We start from the raw sequence: 19,844 nt of genomic DNA, 5'->3' as shown, positions 1-19,844 counted from the left end.
CCCGGAAACAAGACGTCCCATATGCTGATCGGTGAAGTCACCCAGCCTGAGACCAATGGGTGAGACGATAAGAGAAATTCAAACTTGGAAAGGTGGTGCTCTAGGGGAGCATATAAAACCCGCGACACGGAAGTAAATCACCCTGTTTTTTTCTTGTTCCTGAATTTCTCTTCGTGTGCTCCAGGAGTTCATCGCAGTTTAGCTCTCATTTTTGAGGGCTGACTTACGAAAGGATCCAGCATGACACTGCAGCAGATTTCGACAAGATCAACTGTAGGCCGTCAATGAGAGGGCAATCGATGTAAAACCTTAGCAGAGAGATAGCGCCCAACTCAGGTGAGCACGTGTAACCCACGTGGCGATAAGATCGAGACAACCAGAATTGAAACAAAGAAGGAAGGACGGAAGAAAACCGATAAAGAATAGATGAGTACTCTCACTTGTTCTAGCTCCTTTTGAGAATTGACTAACAGTGTTAAGAGAATGCATCTTAAAATTTGTAATGGAAGAAAGAGTGAAGAACTAAGATTTATGTAAATGACTATGCTTTTAAAATGAACTTTAAGAACTTTCAGTTAGATAGAGATTCTGTCGTAATTAATCCGAGAGAGATTATAAATGTGCTAAAATGCCTAAATGTCCAATTGAGCTGTAATTAAGAATGTATTATATGTTGAATTATTGAACTTGCTAACATTTTGAAGTCAATGCATAATTGTTTTAAGAGTGAGAGGATGAGAGAAAGGTAGAGGATTAAATTAGAATTGATAACCATTTTAACTTGTATGGCATTATATAATGAGTTTAATAAATATTTTGGTTCCTTACTTACATGTGTTTCTGATCATGATGACTGACCCTTCATAAAACTTCGAACCCGTGATCGTGTGTGTGCGTGCGGGAATACCCCAGTTGAAAGTAGTAGGGCACGACTGCAAATAAAATAAGCCAGAGAAGCCAAGACTTCTAAAAATTCAGTTAACATTATTAGTGGCACCTGATAATCTATGTTTATCCTAAAGGTTAAGTTTATCTCTAACTTTAAGACCCAGGCTGGCGCAGAAAAAAAAAAAAATTTTGCCTGAGTGACCGGAATAACTCATAGAATTCAGGGAACAGGTAATCTCTGGTGGCCCTTAAAAGGTTAAATTATGTAAGAAAAGGCATAAAAGAAGTGAGACATAACGATAAGACTAAAATTAATGAAGATCACATAACAATGATGCAACCGACTTAACAAAGAGGTACATGCGATAGAATTTGATATAGCGGCTGAAGTAGGAAAGGATAAAGTTAATTATATTGCCTCGATATATCAATATCAGAGATATACGACATAACAAATAGCGCAGCATTCGACAGGATGTGTTTAATCAATTAAAAAGGAAGTAAATTAATCAAACACAGTGAAGTGGTGTCAGTCACATGAGAAGAAAATAAAAGAACTAAATTTTGAAAGGGAAAGTTTGGGTATTTTAAATAAATTTTGTAAGCAAAAGGATAAGTATGGTGCTAGCAACCAGCACAGAACTTAGTGACCCGGAATTTTTCAGAAGCATCAACCCCCAGCAAATTTTCCCTCAGTTTTCTAGTGAGGAGACCGACGATGTAAGGGCTTTCTTTGATTTTGTTGAAGAACTCAGAAAGATAGGAAGATGGAGTGACTTCCAGTTACTTATACTGCTTTGCAGTAAGCTAACTGGAAGAGCAAAGAGTTTTTTCTACTCTTCGCCCCTTCTGAAGGAAACAATGGACTACCAGAGATTCAAATCAATCCTTATCTCTCAATTTACAAAGGCCAAGAGCATAGGAACGAATCTCTGGAAACTCCAGAAGATCATTCAGAAGGAGAAAGAATGTGTCTCAGACTATCACAACAGACTACTCAGTTTTGCAAATTCTTTGAGTGTACCTGAGGATGAAAAACATCATTTAGAGTGGGCTGTTTTTCAGCACTTCTGAGTTGGTCTGAGAAATGAGCTAAAGGAAGCAGCATATGCAAAGGGAATTGTGGATTTAAAAAAGTGCTATGATGCCGTGATTGAAAAGGAGCAACTTCTTGGGGATATATATATATCCTTCTACAGTTCCGAGCCAAGTGAATGCTATAAGGAGCAGTGGTGAAGAGAAGAAATGTCAGAATTCAACAAAGAAAGAGAATTGTCAGAAGTTACGAGAGTAAAAAAAAAAAAAAAAAAAAAAAATCAGCTAACGCCTTTTTATTCCCGTATACGGGAGTAGGAGAGGCCATTTAGCCCTATCTAACTTTTGGAGACTGAGTGGGCAGTTCAATCTCCACTGGTACCAATCAGAGATAGATGGCCCAAGGCTATCACTAATTAAGCGGTACTCAGTGAAGAGAGACGGCTCAAATGTGCCGCCATCTCGTGGTCCCTAACCCTAACACAATATATTTAATGTCTGAAATAATGTGGGTTCTACGGTCGATTTTCTTGAGTTTACAGGACGAAAAACCCGAGTTTCCGGGAGGAAAAACCTGCTTGCCCGTGCCAGAGATCGACTAACTCGGGAACCGGTCGAAAAAAGGCTTAAAAAATTTCCTCTAGTCGCCGACTAGACTCGAAACCAAGTCTTCCTTCGTGCAGCCAAGCGCCGTGGTTGGCAAACGCCACATCCACTGAGCTACACGGGCTCTTACAAGAGAGTACTGAAAGAAATAAAACCCAAGCAGTTTGCAGTATCACTACTGATACAAACCAAGCGAAATCCGCTCCCTGATTGAAAAGGAGGTAGAGAGATTACAGCAACCTCTTATACAACGGCTCGATCAAGTGGTAAACATGTTGACAATAAATAGCTCCAATGAACAAAAACCTCTGGAGTCACGAGAGAACAAGATCAGTGACCTAATCCATGAAGAAGTTCAGAGATTACAAAAACCGCTAATAGACAGAATGGAAGAGATGATGAAAAAGTTAAGTGAATTGTCAGCAAAGTGTGGGTCAGACTCTGACCCACAGAAAAAAACTGAAGATCATCCCAGATCTTCAGTTTTTTTCTTATATTGAATTTTTTGGTCTTTCCTAAGCTTTCATTTGCTGCTGCATTTAGTATCGTTTTTATATTAAGCCATTCTATTTCTATTTCTTCATTTTGTTTTATTTTATTTTATCTAGATACTGGTTAACTCTTTGTTCATATAGCCATTGTACATTTGTGTCATTCAATAGTCTAGTTTTATAAACAAATGTTTCAATTTTTCTTTCTGTTCTTGTTACTTGTAGCCATTTAAGTGGTAATCTTAATTTTATTTTAACAAGGAAGTGGTCACTGCTTATTTCATATCCTCTGTGAACTCTAACATCTAGTGAAAATTTTGATGTCTTTTCATTTAATATGAAGTAATCTAATATTGATTTCCATCCTCTTGCTGCCCAAGTATATTTATGTATGTCTTTATGTTTATAGAAGGAATTCATTATTTTTAGGTTATTATAAACTACAAAGTCAATCAATTTTTTACCATTTCTATTTAGAGTGTGTTCTCCATGTATTCCTATATTATTATTCATTTTCGTGTTTCCAATTCTTGCATTTAAGTCTCCTGCTAAAATTATGTAATCATTTTTATTTATTTTATTATATATGTTTTGTAGCTGATTATAAAAATCAATATTATCCTGTTCTCTTCCTTCTTCTGGGGCATATAAACCAATTATTGTTAAATAGCCTCTATCTATTTTTATTCTAGCTTCTATTATTCTTTCATTCCATAATTTATAATGTTTTAACTGTTTTGAAAGGGAGTTATGAATCCAAATCATGACTCCTGCTTGTGCTCTTTGGTCTCTGTCGACTCTACTGTATATCACATTAAAATTTTCAGTTCTCATAGTTCCTTTTAATTTCTTTTTTGTTTCAGTGATTACTGCTATTTTAAAATTTCTTTCATTTAATAACTGGTCTAATTCTATTTCTTTATATGCTATTCCTCTTACATTCCAGTTTGCTATGTGTATTATATTTTGTCGTTTCCATTTTTGTTTTACCTTTTCCATTCCAGGGTCATTTCCTATAATTCAATCCGATTATCTTTTTCTGTCAGCTTACTAGCAGAATTATGTTCTCCATGTCAGGGGACTATCCTGACGATGGAATAGTTCAGTGGTAGGGCTGCTACCTTAAGGCTTCTGAACTAGCCTTCTTCCAAATTTATACCCATAGGAGGAATAGGGTATATTAAAGGGAGAAAGAGTAGATTATAGAAAAATTACAGTAAGGTTTATAGAGAGGGCATAGTTGTAAGGCCAGAAATGAAAAGACCCCATGGCCCTCGAGTGCTCTAATAGCATAGGGATCATAAAATAAGAAGAGTTGGCTAATAAGGCCTTATAGGAAAGATTAAAGTAAGTGGATCTTCCTCAAAGTAGTAGAAGGAGAGGAGATAGATCCAGCTAGGGATCCATTGGAGTGCTGCTTCCCTTACAATCAACATGATTGCCCTTTATGGCAATAAAAAATAAAGGTGTTTTAAAGAAATCAAAAATTAAAAGAGCATCAATGAAAATAATTAAAGAACGAAAACTTAAATATTTTGGACATCTAACTAGACAAGAAGGCATTCAGAAATTAATATTAGAAGGAAAACTGGATGGAAAAAGAGGGAGAGGTAGATCCAAGAGAATGTGGTTTGAAGACATTAAGGATTGGACTGGCTTGAATTACCATAAATGTTCCAGAGCAGCAAAAGAAAGAAAAAAGTTTCGTGACATGGTTGCCAACCTTCTCCTAGGGGATGATACTTGAAGAAGAAGACGACACAGGACTGACAGGCTTGAACATGGTAGAGATATTGAATTTCTTTAAGATACTAGAGAATGTTCAGAAATGCCTTTAATCTAACCGAAGATTCTATGAGAGTCACCCTTTTGTAAGAGAGGTCGAAGAGAAACTCTCGATAATTTTTTCTGTTGTGAGTAACAGTTTCTTTGATTGTGGAAATTTTTATGAAGTAGATTGGATGTGGAACAGATCAGATGAGCTCTTGAAAGGAGGCATTTAATAATATCACACTTTTGTGAGGAATGGGTAGCATAAGTGTGATACAGGAATGGGTTCATAATAGCAGTATTTTTTATGATGGTCAGCACAGGTTTGTTAGGTGGAGGTCATGCTTTAGCAATCTGCTTACATATTACAAGGTGACAAATTTATTGATAAAGGAGATGCATATACAGTGGTGTGCTTGGATTTTTCAAAGGCCTTTGATAAACTGCAACATGATGAGCTAGTAGCTAAATTGAAACAGATAGAATTAGATAACAGAGTAGTCAGCTGGATAGCTGATTGGCTGTTAGATAGGTATCAGCAGGTTTTGTATGGAGGAATGGTATCCCAAAAGAGGAAGGTCACTAGTGGAGTACCATGGTGATCTGTTTTGAGACCATTCTTTTTAATTTGTATGTTAATGATATCAGAACCAGCTTAACTGGAAATGTGCAGCTATTTGCCAAGAATGCAAAATTGGGAAGAACTATCGGAAATAGAGTAGGTCTTGCACCATTGCAGGAGGATCTCAAAAGACTATGTGAATGGGCAAATGAATGGAGCTATCAGTTCAATGTTGCAAAGTGCAAAGTTGTGAAATCTGTAAGCATGGTTGGGATGCAGAGTATACAACTAATGCAAAAATTGTGAAGGAGGCAGAAGAGATGAGAAATCCAGGAGTGATGGTGGAGAGAAACTTGAAGTTTAAGGATCACACTGCTAAAATTGTAAGAACATCATAATGGATTATGGCAATATTGAGGAGGACAGTGACATGCAGAAGCAAAGAGGTTATGGTTCCCTTGTAGAAAGTTTTGAATCATGCCACATATGGACTATTGTGCACCCATTAGGTCACCTGGTTTTCAGGGAATGTACTAGAGAGGGTCTAGAGACGGTTTACTAAATCAGTGTCAGGTCTATGCAATGTCAGCTACAAGGAGAGATTGAGGAAATGTAACTTACACAGTCTTGTTAATAGAAAAAAGAGAGATGTGACATAAGTAAATGAGTCAGCATAAAAATTATAGAGTAAAACTTCAGTTTAATATAAACCAAAATAATCACTCGACATTTCGACCTTCACATTAAGGTCATCATCTGGAGTATACACATATACAAAGAAACAAATTGCACTAAATCTATATGGTATGCTAAAGTTACATTGATTTGGTCAACCATTAAAATTATTGTTCTGACCTCTGGCAGGAAAAAAAAAACCTTACTACATCAATGCTAGAGTCCTGTTATTATTATTATCTATCTGTTTACAAAAATAAATTGAGCTAGAGAGCAACATTTGTGAATATGTTGCTCTCTAGCTTAAGTTATTTTTAACATACCATGTAGATTGTAGTGCAACTTGTTTCCTTGTATATCTGTATATACTCCAGATTATGATCTTAACATGAAGGTCGAAACATCGAGTGATTATTTTGATTTATATTAAATGGAGTTTTATTCTAACATGGCAGTTGTTTCCATAATTTTTATGATGAATTCTGATCACCATGTAAACATAAAGGAAATGAGACATTGGTTGGTGAGAGTTTGTTACCAGATTAAAGTAAAAGATATTTTTAATAGAACAGTGGGAGGCAAGGGTAGAACTAGAGGCAATCCATGGAAGGAGAGAGAGAGAGGGAGAGAGAGAGAGAGAGAGAGGAGGAGAAGAGAGAACATTCAAAATTTTGTATGTATGACCTATACAATCTATGTTTGGATGATGGGATGCAAGGTTATCCAGGTTTATACTGTATAAATTTTAGATAGCTTTGAATGATGATGATGCCTAAATGTTTGAAATGAATTGGTGGGTTTAAGCGAATGGAGTTTAATTTGTTAAGAAGCATGCTCTTGGTTGTATCTCTACTGAATAACACATAAGTAAAGTGTCCATTTTCCACTTATTTTCAGCAGAATCAGATATGACAGAAATTGGCAATAATTTTTTTTTTCTTTTTTTTTTTTGAAGATCATGTAAAGCTTTTAATTCTGCAAATCGGATGTTTAATGGTGACAGTTTGGGATTATGAATAGTTTTAGCAACTTCAAAATATAATTCATTTCTGTCATTATATGAGTGATTAGAAATCTTGTGCATAAAATCCAAGTGAAGAAATCATTTTGGGGAAACTGAAAGTTTGTGGTCTCCAACTGGAATATTATATCTGTTAGTGGATTTTAGAAAAATTAATGACTAACTTATTGTGAAGAAGCTTGCTAGAATTAAAAACTGCAATAATTGGTGATTACAGTTTATTGTTGGGATGTAGACTTTGTTTAGAAAAAGCAGAAATTCCTTATCGAATGTTATTAGATATTGAGAACCAAATTCATTAAATCTTAGAGTTCTGATTCTAAATATGAAAATTCTAAGCTTATATGAGATAGTTCTGTCTTTGAATGCCTTAGGTAGTTGCGTGCACACGAGAGAGAGAGTGACTAAGTGCAACTTGCTTTCAGATAGATTTCTTGCACTCCTGGAGACTTAATGGATTCTTTGATCCTGACAGAAGTAGAGATAAGATTCATACTTTTGCATTTTTTCAGGAAGGAAATTCTTGCCAATACTTGATCGTGTTTTCAGGTACACTTTCCCAAGCTTCTTGTTATTCTTGGCTATAACATTCCTGTGAAACATTCTAATTTGAACTAACTTCAGTATGGTATATTACAGTGAGAAATTCAAAACTCAAAGAACAAAAAAGAGGTATTTAATAATACCACACTTAAAATAAAGAACTTTTATTATTAAAAGACCAGAAGATAAATGATAAAATATACAAAGAGCCAACAAGTTTCACTAGCTGCTGTCTAGCATTTTCAAGGCTGAACTGGTGTGAAAACAAATGCATTAAGTTACATTTCGAAACATACACTTTAGTAACTGTTAGGCCGTTACATTTGATCATTCTGTTTGAAGGCGTGCATGTGTTCGAAAGCTTCAGTCAGATTCTGGTACATGACCACGTGTTGTGTAGTTTTTTGCATATTGTAATTCTGTCGAGCTGAGAGAGATGGTGAGATTTTTCCATATGTCTTTAAGAATAATACCATCATCATCATCATCATCAAATTCCTGCCATGTACCCTCAAGGGGTGTACAGGATATGACAGTACTACATGAAAAAATTACATCATTACTAACTTCCTATCTACAATTTTCCTCCAAATCAGTCTGTTACTTGTCAAGACTCCAACATTATCAGATCTTATATTTCTATCGTCTAAGGCACTTTGTACCGTATCAATCCACCTATATCTTGGTCTTCCTCTGGGTCGTTTTCCTGCCAACCTGGCAGAGAACACTTGTTTTGCTAATCTTTCCTCTCCCATTCTATTTAAGTGACCATACCATCTGATATTTAAATTATTGCCTGTGCATAGTACCACAGCTGCTTCTTTTAAAGTTCTGTATCTGTAATCATTCTCAATGTAAGGCATGGAACTGTTTTTCCAATCTATAACGTGATTTGATGTTGAGAAATGATGAGCTAAACCAGATGTGATGATTCTATTATGATTGACAACCATCATAGATCACAAAAACACAGCATCATTCACATGCTCCGTAATAGAGCCTTAAGATCTATTTCAAAAGAAACAGATGTGCAGAGAGAACTGTCACTAATAGCTAACACTCTATCTCTTAATGGATACCCTTCTAACATTTTAAACAAATGGCTATTTAAAGACAACCACCAACAATGTGTTACGGTGCCCCAATATGTGTCCACAGCTGTCTTTCCATATATTAATTCAGTTTCCACAAAACTGGCAAGAATGTTAAAAGCTCATAACATCAGAGTGATTTTTAAACCAACTACCATGATCAGACAAATCTTAAGATCACCTAAAGATGAGGTACCTTTCTTCAAATGTCCTGGAGTATATGAAATTCCATGCACGTGTGGCCTTTCTTACATTGGTCAGACTTCCAGAAGTTTTGAAATAAGACAGAAGGAACATGTGGGGGATGTCAATCATAATAGAATCATCACATCTGGTTTAGCTCATCATTTCTCAACATCAAATCACATTATAGATTGGAAAAAACAGTTCCATGCCTTACATCGAGAATGACTACAGATACAGAACTTTAAAAGAAGCAGCTGTGGTACTACGCACAGGCAATAATTTAAATAGAAATCAGGGTATTATTCTTAAAGGCATATGGAAAAATCTCATCATCTCTCTCAGCTCGACAGAATTACAATATGTAAAAAACTACACAACACGTGGCATGTACCAGAATCTGACTGAAGCTTTCAAACACATGCACGCCTTCAAACAGAATGATCAAATGTAACGGCCTAACAGTTACTAAAGTGTATGTTTCGAAATGTAACTTAATGCATTTGTTTTCACACCAGTTCAGCCTTGAAAATGCTAGACAGTGGCTAGTGAAACTTGTTGGCTCTTTGTATATTTTATCATTTATCTTCTGGTCTTTTAATAATAAAAGTTCTTTATTTTAATACATCAGACCAAATATGTACAATTTAATACCACATTTATTAATACAATAATAAAACAGAGAGAGATTTTATGTTGCCTCCTTTCAGGAGCTTATATGATATGTTCCTCAACCAAACTATTCAGAAAAATTTATAAAATCAAAGAAACTACTATTCTCGACTGATTACAACTCAAAAGCAACAGTTTTGGAGTTGAAATAGACCTTAAAGAAATTCCACATCTCTACCACATTCAAGTCTGTTAATTCTATCAGCTCTATACCACCATCTCCAAAAGTTAAAATACAACCCCTACTGCTATCTATAGTATAATTAGTCCAATGCAGCTGCTAGTTATTTTATTTCAGACAAACAGGTAGGATCTGTTTCTAAATGCATCTCTGAACATCAATCCTACATTACTTCCAAGAAATATAACAAATCTGGTCTGGCAGAAAATGGGATTACAAATACCAGTCACAGCATACAATTGGGATAATACCAAATTATTACGCCTATGTAATAATTTTGTATTGTACCAGATATTTCCGTATATGTGAACACCTTTGTAAAGCAAATGTGGAGGACATTTTGCAGGGTGATATAATTAAAGTTCACATTTCAAAAAGTTGTAACTAGGTAACTACTCAGCAGAATGATTTAATATTTAATATGATAATGTATGTGGTAATGGAATTTTATTTTGTGCAAAAACCAACATTAGTTCTGAGAGTTGCCACTGGTGATACACAGCACTGCAATACGTGAAAATTATGACACTCCTAGTATGCAATAAAATGCTGCCATTTATGTAAATGACAAATGTCTTCAATGACGTACTTTTCGAAAGAAGCTTCTATAAAAGCAGGCAGATGTGGAATGCATCAGTTCATTGCCTGTCAGCAAACAATGTGTTAAGCACACTGTCACCATTACTGAAGGTCGTACACTTTTCATGAAGTTGTTTTAACACAATAACAGCTGTGCCTTGACGGCATTGCAAAAGTTCTGAACATTACAGGATTATAAACAGGTGCTATGACTGTAAATGGTTTACACAAAATGATCCTGAATTTTGAAGAGACAGGTTTCTTAGATGTCAAACCTGGCAGAGGATGGAAGCCCATATAAAACAGCAGACAGTGGAGGAAGTAGCTACAGCATTACAGGAAGAAAGAAATGTCGTAAAAAAAGAATGCTTCCAATATTTTGTCTCAGTTACTGAGAGATCTTCAGGGATTACAAATAACACTTGTAATGCACACACAATACTAAATGAAACACGTAGGTGACTCTAAAGTCCTATTTAGGTGGTATGGGAATTTGTAGGCACCTACGATATAAAGTGGGAACCCTGACAAATGTTTCCCAAATAGGTAGTTGAATGCAGCTGTTTTTTTTTTTTTTTTTTAATTTGATTGATTTCTGAGTCTGCCACTGATTCTAAAAACAGCCTTTCCTTTTTGAATTTACTACTATGATGGAGCATGGTGGCTTTCTTCCATGCGATTCTGTGGATTGTATAAAATACCTGGTCTGCAAACCCAAACTGAGCCATAATCGTAATTGCAGATATATGATTTGTGTTACTCTAAACGAATAGTCGCTGATCTTTGGTAGAACCAGTAAAGGTAGCAAGATACCGGTAAGGCTTAAAAGCTGTGTAGAGGCTGTACTTTTTTTTTTAAAGACCTGGCTATTTTTTCTGATGTACCACGGTTGTAGGGAATGGTGATGGCATTTCTGAAATCCTTCTGAAGTGATAGCTGAGGAATGGGAGAGGAAGTGATTATATTTTTAATTCTACAATTACTGTAGCCATTGGAAAGAAAGGTGTTGTGTATGTGGTTAAGTTTGGTTGAAAGAGAGGTTCCACTGAAACAAAGATTATAAGCTCTATTTGTTAGAGTTTTAATAATGCCATACTGTTGAGAGGGATGGTAGTGGTGGGAAAGTTTGTTTTTCCACTCACACATTGAGTGGGTTAGGTTCATCATCATCATTAATTTGCTGCCATGTACCCTCAAGGAGTGTAAAGGATATGATAGTACTACATGAAAAATTTACATAATTACTAACTTCCTATCTACAATTTTCCTCCAAATCAGTCTATTACTTGTCAAGACTACAACATTATCATATCTTATATTTCTATCGTCTAAGGGACTTTGTACCGTATCAATCCACCTATATCTTGGTTTTCCTCTGGGTCGTTTTGCTACCAACCTGGCAGACAGCACTTGTTTTGCTAATCTTTCATCGTCCATTCTATTTAAGTGACCATACCACCTGAGATAAGATCTAATAATGCATACCTGGATGCTGACAATGTCAAGTTCTTATCTAATATCCTCATTTTTAATATGATATTGCCATTGATGCCATTTGTTCATGCCTCAAATCTTTCTCAGGACTCTCATATCTGTGGTCTCTAGTCTTTGGTCAAGTGTTTTACTTCTGACCCAGCTCTCAGATCCATAAGTTAAAACTGGTTTGAACACTGTCTTATATACAGCTAATTTAGTGTTCCGACTAATTTCTCTCTTATTCCATATGAATTTATTCAATTGACTTCCTACCATACCAGCTTTGTTGATTCTGTTGTCAATTTCTATATTTAATTTACCATCTTCACAATCGTGCCTAAGTAGCTGAAATGTTTTACTTGTTCCACAGGTTCTCCATTCACAACACAGTTGACATTTTCAATGATTCTGCCTATTTTCATTGTCTTTGTCTTTTTATTGCTGACCTTCATACCATATCTATTACAACAGTTATTCAATTTAGTCAGAGAATCTTGTAGTGGATTTATTTAGAAGTATAACATCGTCCACATAAAGCAAAGAGCTGACATTAACATCTCCAATTCTGATATCATGTTTAATACCACTTTCCTTCATAATATGATCCATATAGATAATGAATAACAGAGGCAATAATGTACATCCTTGTCTCACACCAGATTTAACATTAAACCATCTTCCTGTACTCCCTTCAATTCTAACTGCTGACTTACAACTCAAATAAAGATAAAGTATTGCTTGATATAATGCTCCATTGATACCATATAACTGTAGCATATTGAATAGCTTCTCTCTTGGCACCTTGTCATATGCCTTTTTCAAATCGACAAAACTTAAATACAGATCTTTGTTATATTCCCATGATTTCTCCACTATTTGTCATAAAGTGAAGATCTGATTCTGACAGCTTCTATTTGACCTGAATCCAGCTTGTTCTTCACCAAGCTTTTCTTCTACAATTCTTCACAACCGTTTCTCAAGTATACTTGCATAAATCTTACCAGAAACACTCAGTAGGGAAATACCTCTGTAATTCTCACATTCAGTTTTATTTCCATTTTTATATATGGGTACTATGAGAGCTCTACTCCAATCATCAGGAATTTATCCCTCTCTCCAGGCATTCTGAACTATGCAGTGCAGCGACTGTAAGACTTTTATACTACCATACTTCAGCATTTCTGGTTGAATATCATTACTCCTGCTGCCATTCACACATTTTTAGTTTTTGGCGGCTTTTTCTACTACTTGAGGCATGGATATGTATTCCTGACTGTATGCCTGTTGAGTGTTTTTTACCACTGTGCTATCACTGCTTGTTTCATTTAGCAATTTTTCGAAGTAATTACTCCATACACTGAGGATATCTTTTTCTCCCGTTTTCATGTCACCTTTAGTATCTCTAACTCCTTTTATAGCACTCTTTCCTCCATTTCTAAGCTACTTCAACACATTCAGAATATTTTTCCACCTTCTTGATATTTATTTTCTATGTTCTTGCCAAAGTCCTCCCATGACTTTTATTTAGCTAGTTTTACCGTGTTTAGCTTTCTTACATTTGTCTCTGTATTCTCTAAGAGCACAAGCTGACTTGTTTGACAGGAACTTTTGATATGCTTTCTCCTTTTCCTTCACTGCTTATTTAACTTCCTGTGTCCACCATGGAGTTCTAATATTTCTATCCTTGCAGACAACCTCATCACATGCCTCTCTGGCTGAATCAATAAGGGTTTTCTTCAATGCTTGCCACTGAATCTCCAAGGTTTGTTTCCTGTTCTCAAATTCTTTCATTTTTTCTTCAATAATCTTTGTATATTTTAGTCTACAGTTCACATCTGAGAGCTGCTCAACTTTTATTCACTTTGAAACTTTCTTACATGTTATTCTTTTCAATAGGAAATTCAATTTTATCCTGCTCAAGACTAAATAGTGATCACTTCTAATTTCAAATCCTCTGTACACTCCGGTGTGTCCTGCAGGGATAAAACATCACTATCAACAATAACATAGTCAATGACCTTTCTTATTCCTTGCCTCTTCTCTCCATGTGAATTTATGCACATTTTTATGTTGGAACATTGTGTCAGTAATAACCAGTCCATGTCCTGAGCAGAAATCCACAGATATTTGCCATTATTATTAGTTTTGCTCTTTTCTCCAAATTTTCCCAAAATATTTTTGTATGTCTCACAATCATTTCCTACTCTGCTATTTAGATCCCCAACAAGGACCAACTTTTCCTTTTTCATTGTATCTATTTTGAGGCTTTTTCTAAAGCCTCAAAAAATTTCTCCACATTTTACCTTAGTAGCACCTTCTGTGGGACCATAGGCACAAATAAGTCTCATTGTCCTGTTCCCCATTCTCATATTTGCCCACAAATATGAGAATGGGGAGCTGGACACTCTACTTGAGAATGCCTGCCATTGAAGAAGATTAGCCTCATATTTTGAATACTATTGCTGCTACTCCTTTTCCGTAATTGTCATTGCCTAAATATAATGTTTTGTATTTATTGCTCAGAAAAATCTCAGCAGTTTTTGTCTTTTTTGTTTCAGTCACCCCTATAATGTCGATCTGGTACTTATCTAATTCCTCAGGTAGCTCCATTTCTTTGCTATTCAGGCTTCTTATGTTGATAGTACTGATCTTTAACTCTGGTGATGTTGAGTTGGGGTGTGTTTTCAGATTTGTTTTCCAGTAACTGACTTTTAGCTGTTCTCACTGGAGAATACAACGGGGGCCTTGTTTAACCAGGCGATGTCCCAGCCAGCATGAAATTTTGTCATGTTGTACCATCATTTTGTATTTTGGTTTAAGCCAATAAGAATACAATTTGGTTGGCTAAATCCCAACTTGCAAGACCATCCTCGTTCGTTCAATACCTAACAGGGTGCACCACAAGAAGGTGAGGATTGGACATTAGGTCAGAAGCCCTGGTCGGTTCTCTGCATTGCTTTAGAGGCTATGTGGAGGTCTCCTCTCGGTACATTAGGCTTTCTATATGCAGTGAAGGAAAGGTTTTCATTAAGAAAGTGTTTTACTAAGGTGTTTTACTAATGGTGTCTAGGAAGGGTAAACTATTGTTATTTTTCTTTTCCATCATAAATTGGATTCTTGGATGTAGACTATTAAGGTGATCGAGGAAGGACTCTAATGTGTCTGGACCATGAGGCAAAATTGAGAACACATCACCTACATATCTTAGCCAGACTTGAGAGGGACTGAATCTATAGCTTGTTTTTCAAAATTTTCCATGTAAAAATCGGCAAGAGTGGATAAGGTGGGGGGCCATAGTGGTTCCCCCTATCTGTTTGTAAATTTTGTTCTTCCAAGAAAAATAACCAGAAATGGTATGAAAGGAAATAAGATCTAAGATATCAAAAGGAAAAATGTTTCTTTTAAGAGTGTTAAGGCATCATTTAAGGGAATATTGGTAAACAGTGAGGTGATGTCAAAACTAACCAACATTTGTATTATTTAAAGTTAAAATTTCAATAAAGGTTGTAAAAGGGTAAAGTTTTTTTATATAGGATATTGTAAGTCCAGTGATGGGTGTAAGAGAGTTAGCCAGCGTAAGAACCGAAGGGTTTTATCAGGCAGCCAGGAAGATACTTTTTAAGTTTTTTTTTTTTTGAACTTGTGTTTTTGTGGTATCATGATCTAGTCAGATGTAAGTAGCACGCGATCTCATAGAATAATATCCATTTTTTGATTATATTCAGATTTCATACAAACACCCACAGAGGGCACACAACTTAGATAGGACTTTAGAGTCACCCACAAGTTCATTTAGTATTCTGTTGTCTTTGTGTGTATTACAAGAGTAATTGTAATCACTGAAGATGTCTCAGTGACTGAGACAAAATATTGAAGCATGAAAATTAGCTTTTTATCCTTTCCCAGTGCTGTAAATATTCCATTAAACCTTTAACATGATGTCCTCCCAGCACTTAAGCCTTAACACATGGATTCTAAGGAACTACTTGTAAATAGAACAAAGAAATAAGTGATATGATACAGTTATTAAAGTATTGCAACAATATGTATTGTGTAAAGTAGTTGAAAGATGATACACTTTTGATATGAATTTGATAATGTCCTTCATTATCATGAGGGATATTGTCAAATTCATATCAAGGAGTATACAAATCTTGTCATGACAAGATTTGAATATCTCTTGGTATTCAAATCTTACCATGATGTGAGGAACATTTAAAAAAGTTGCATTTTATTTATTTATTTATCTTTTTAACTGAAAGTATATTAACCGCACTAGCAGCCAAGACATCTATAGACGTCAAGGTTATCATGGATGCAAAGTGCACATTAAAATTGTAATACCACTGATATTACACTGAAATATGTGATGGATACGAAGTGTATGAGGATGCGTATTTGATCCATAATGGCCGGTAAGGTGGTTAACTGTTAAGTTTCATACAAAGGTAACAGAGTTTTTCCTGCAAAACAAGTAAACTGGTTTAGAAAGAGGTACAATTGATAGATAAAATACATTTAATTGGATGGTAAAGTGTAGAGCAGAATAAAATTTTGGCATGACAGTAGTAATTAAAAGAAAAACATGCTGGAATCCATTCATCAGTGATACCTCCATTAACTCATTCCAAACCATGAATAAATTATTTCCTTGACAGAAAGTTCTGCTATCTCATTAGAAGATATAACAAAGATATAATGCATAATTTAAAAATTGAAAGACCTCTAGTTTTAATCTGAAGAATTCTTTGTTTTATAATCATACATTCAGTGCCTTTATACAAATTCTTTCATTTATAAATTCATTTTGAAAATATTCTCAATATGTATGTAAAAAAAAATCCTGGAGTTGCATGCTACAGTATCCCACATCATAAAGTAGAACATGCAAATGAGACACTAGAAATTTCCCATGTATCACATCAAAAGGGTGCTCAAAAACTTTTGAAAAAAAAATGCATGAAAAAATGATAATTAAAATCAAGAAATATGTCTCGTTTATCCACAAGTGTGTTCATGAGATAAGTTATACTTTCTGTCATATTTATCCTTACCTATAAAATCTCGAGTTCTCAACTCATATGATAGCATCCCATTTCTTCTATGAAGTAAAAAAAAAGTGTTTCAAAAATTATTATGCAAATTCATTAGTTTACTGAAAGGTATTGTAAAAACCTTAGCTGGAAACAGCAACTCTTACTATGAATTCTAAATTATCATCTTTAAATTATTACAATACCAATTCACAATTTTTCATGTACTCATGAACAATGATTAATGGAAATTTCAATGACTGCAATGCTTTCCAAACATCATGTAAACTCTTGCAACTTTATTACATTTAATGAATGATGAAAACAATTTTAAGAGGTACAATACTTACATATAAAGATTTTCTCTAATTTTTTTTGTTGTTTCTGATTCTTCGACACTACCATAAGACTGGAGGACAATTTCAAGTGCTTCTGGATTGTTTCTAAGAGTTTCTGGGATATAAAAAGGTCTATCTGGATCAAGCTGAGGTATCCTGCATTAATTAAAATAAACAGATTTTTATTTTTTGTATTTATATAACATAAATACTGCAGACAGGAAACTAGAATAATTCAACTATATCAGACGGAAATTTTTGAGTTAGTAATTCTATTGTTTCTTTATGGGGAATGTTCGTGAAGCGGGAGACGATGTCGAAGCTGATTAACAAGTCAGTTTTTGACAGTTGAATGTCTTTCATTTTTGTGTGAAACTCTGTAGAATTTTCGATTGAAGAGGCTGAGTGATGGGATCTCCTTTATCACCAAACCTAGCAAACTTGTTTCTAGAACACCTTGAGGAAAAAATATTCATTTTTGAACCCAAACCAAAAATTTGGTTATGATATGTTGAAGACGTATTTGCAGTCTGGGATCATCCCGAACATGAATTACAATTGTTTCTAGATAAAATTAACCTTCTTCATCATCGCATCAACTTTACGTTAGAAAAAGAATCTCCACAGGGTATCTCCTTTTTGGATTTACACATCCAAAGAAAAGAAGATGGTTCCATCGCCATGTCTGTCTTTCAAAAGCCTACATTCTCAGGTTGCTACATTCACAATTCTTCCGCTCATCATCCATCTCAGAAATCTGGCATTATTAAATCACTAGTTTCCAGAGCACATAAATTCTGCTCCTCTGAAGAATCTTTAAACCAAGAATTAAAAGTAATCAAAAATGCAGCCATCCTAAATGGATATAATCCTAAAACAACTCAAAAAATCATCAGTCACTTTTCCACACATCAAACCAGACAGGAGGAAGTCCATAGGATTCCCATACCTTACGTCAAAGGCATCTCCAAACGTCTTTCTAAAATTATGAAGAAATACAATTTTGCCACTACTTACAAACCTATCAACCAAATTTACAATTTGTTACCTTCTCCTAAGGACAAACTCTCACCTCTGATGTTGCCTGGCATTTATGACATTCCATGCTCATGCAAATTATCTTACTTTGGACAGACGGGTAGGTCTGTTCAGAAACGCATCTCGGAACATCAAGACCACATTCGTCTTTTTAAACCACAGAAATCTGGTCTCTCTCAACACGGAATTGAAAATCCAAGCCATAGGATCCATTGGGAAAAGTCTAAACTTTTACATAGATCTTTATATAAACATGAACGTTTATACAAAGAAAGTTCTGAAGCCCTACCTACACAGACCAAATTTAAACCACGACGACGTTCTTACTATTCCGAAAGTATGGGAAATTGTCATACAAAATTGTGTTAAATAATTATTATTATTATTTTTTTTTTTTAACTTCTGTAACACGTTTAACATGTTTAATGAGATTCTATTGTAATCATGTGCCCTAACTGTATGTTATTCCTATTATTGTTTAAACTACTGTACTGATGATGTCCTAAGATATTTTGGATGAAATATTTACAATTAAATAATTTTCACTGTGGTTATTATGAGTGTTTCTTTTAATTATGATCTCACCACAGGTTTCGTTATTAAAAAAAAAAAAAAAAACTCACCATTAGTCAAAAGAGACCAGATAAATTTCTCATGTCATGGATGGGAATCGATTTCGGGTCTCTCCAAAGGGTTTCATCTATACCAACTGAGCTATGGTGAAATGGGTATTAGGTTTATGAATTTTGGATACCCTGCATGTCTAAGGTGGTTTGGCATGATGAGGTTTAAGCTTTTTGGTAATTTCTTTGGGCTAAAATATAATTTAAAAAAAATAATTTATACAAATTTTCCATTTGAGATTTTATAGGATCTATAAATCTATAATCTGATAAGTAGAAGACTCTTTAAGATTTATTTTTATGTTGTAATTTGCTTAGTTCATAATAACAGTTACATGTTCCTATCTTATAAATGTTGTGAATATTACAAATGAATTCAAAATAGTGTGCAAAGCATTACAAAGTATTATTATAATTGGGAAGGGAGATCAGACAGGTCAGGTGTAACTGTAAAACAGATTTAAAAGTAATGCCAGTATCACCAGAGCCTCCGTAGCTCAGTCAGTATAGATGAAGCCCTTTGGTTGGAAAGACCTGGGTTCGATTCCGGTCAGTGACGTGAGGAACCTTTATCTGGTCTCTTCAACTAAAGGTGAGTTAGCGAGTCTCATAAGGAGGTAGGGATTTTTTTCACCTGGACTCTGGGGTTTTTCATTCTGTAACAGGCAAACCAGCTCTGTGAACACACATGGATTACAATCATTAATACGTCAGCCCAGATAAAATTGGGGGGGTTGGGGAAAGCAATGGTGAACTACCCTGTGAACAGCTCACTAGGAATACTTTTGTGGGCAATGTCTACGAAGTTACCTATGGTCGGAAAAGGCTGAAAGAGAAAACCAGTAGTAGCATCTTTCACCAACAAGGAAAAGATAGAGTGCATGAGGATATTTTCAGGTGGCCGGTCAGTCCAACGCACACATTTTGGCATGTGCGTAACATTTGAAGGAAAATACATGGGCAAGCAGTTTGTAACACTAAAAACTGATTGTGTGTGTGTGTCTGTATCATTATTTATTTCTATTTCTGTATTGGATCT

At 35.1% G+C, this 19,844-nt stretch overlaps 1 protein-coding gene across 2 annotated transcripts in view; it reads right to left on the bottom strand.

Moving 5' to 3' along the window:
- LOC150094045 (uncharacterized) overlaps positions 1 to 19,844 on the bottom strand; it is a 1,005,660-nt gene that overhangs the window by 268,848 nt on the left and 716,968 nt on the right. For both annotated transcript variants that reach the window (XM_090412663.1, XM_090412664.1), the window contains exon 26: positions 17,157 to 17,300. In XM_090412663.1, the coding sequence (XP_090268789.1) occupies positions 17,157 to 17,300 (144 nt within the window). The remainder of the gene's footprint in view (positions 1 to 17,156; positions 17,301 to 19,844) is intronic.

The sequence above is a fragment of the Typopeltis vanoorti genome, chromosome 23 (assembly GCF_054136105.1).
Source record: "Typopeltis vanoorti isolate ZY-2024b chromosome 23, IOZ_Tvanoo_1.0, whole genome shotgun sequence".
NCBI lineage: Eukaryota > Metazoa > Arthropoda > Arachnida > Uropygi > Thelyphonidae > Typopeltis > Typopeltis vanoorti.
The sequence above is the reverse complement of the archived record's forward strand: the minus strand, read 5'-3'. Positions and strand labels throughout refer to the sequence as shown.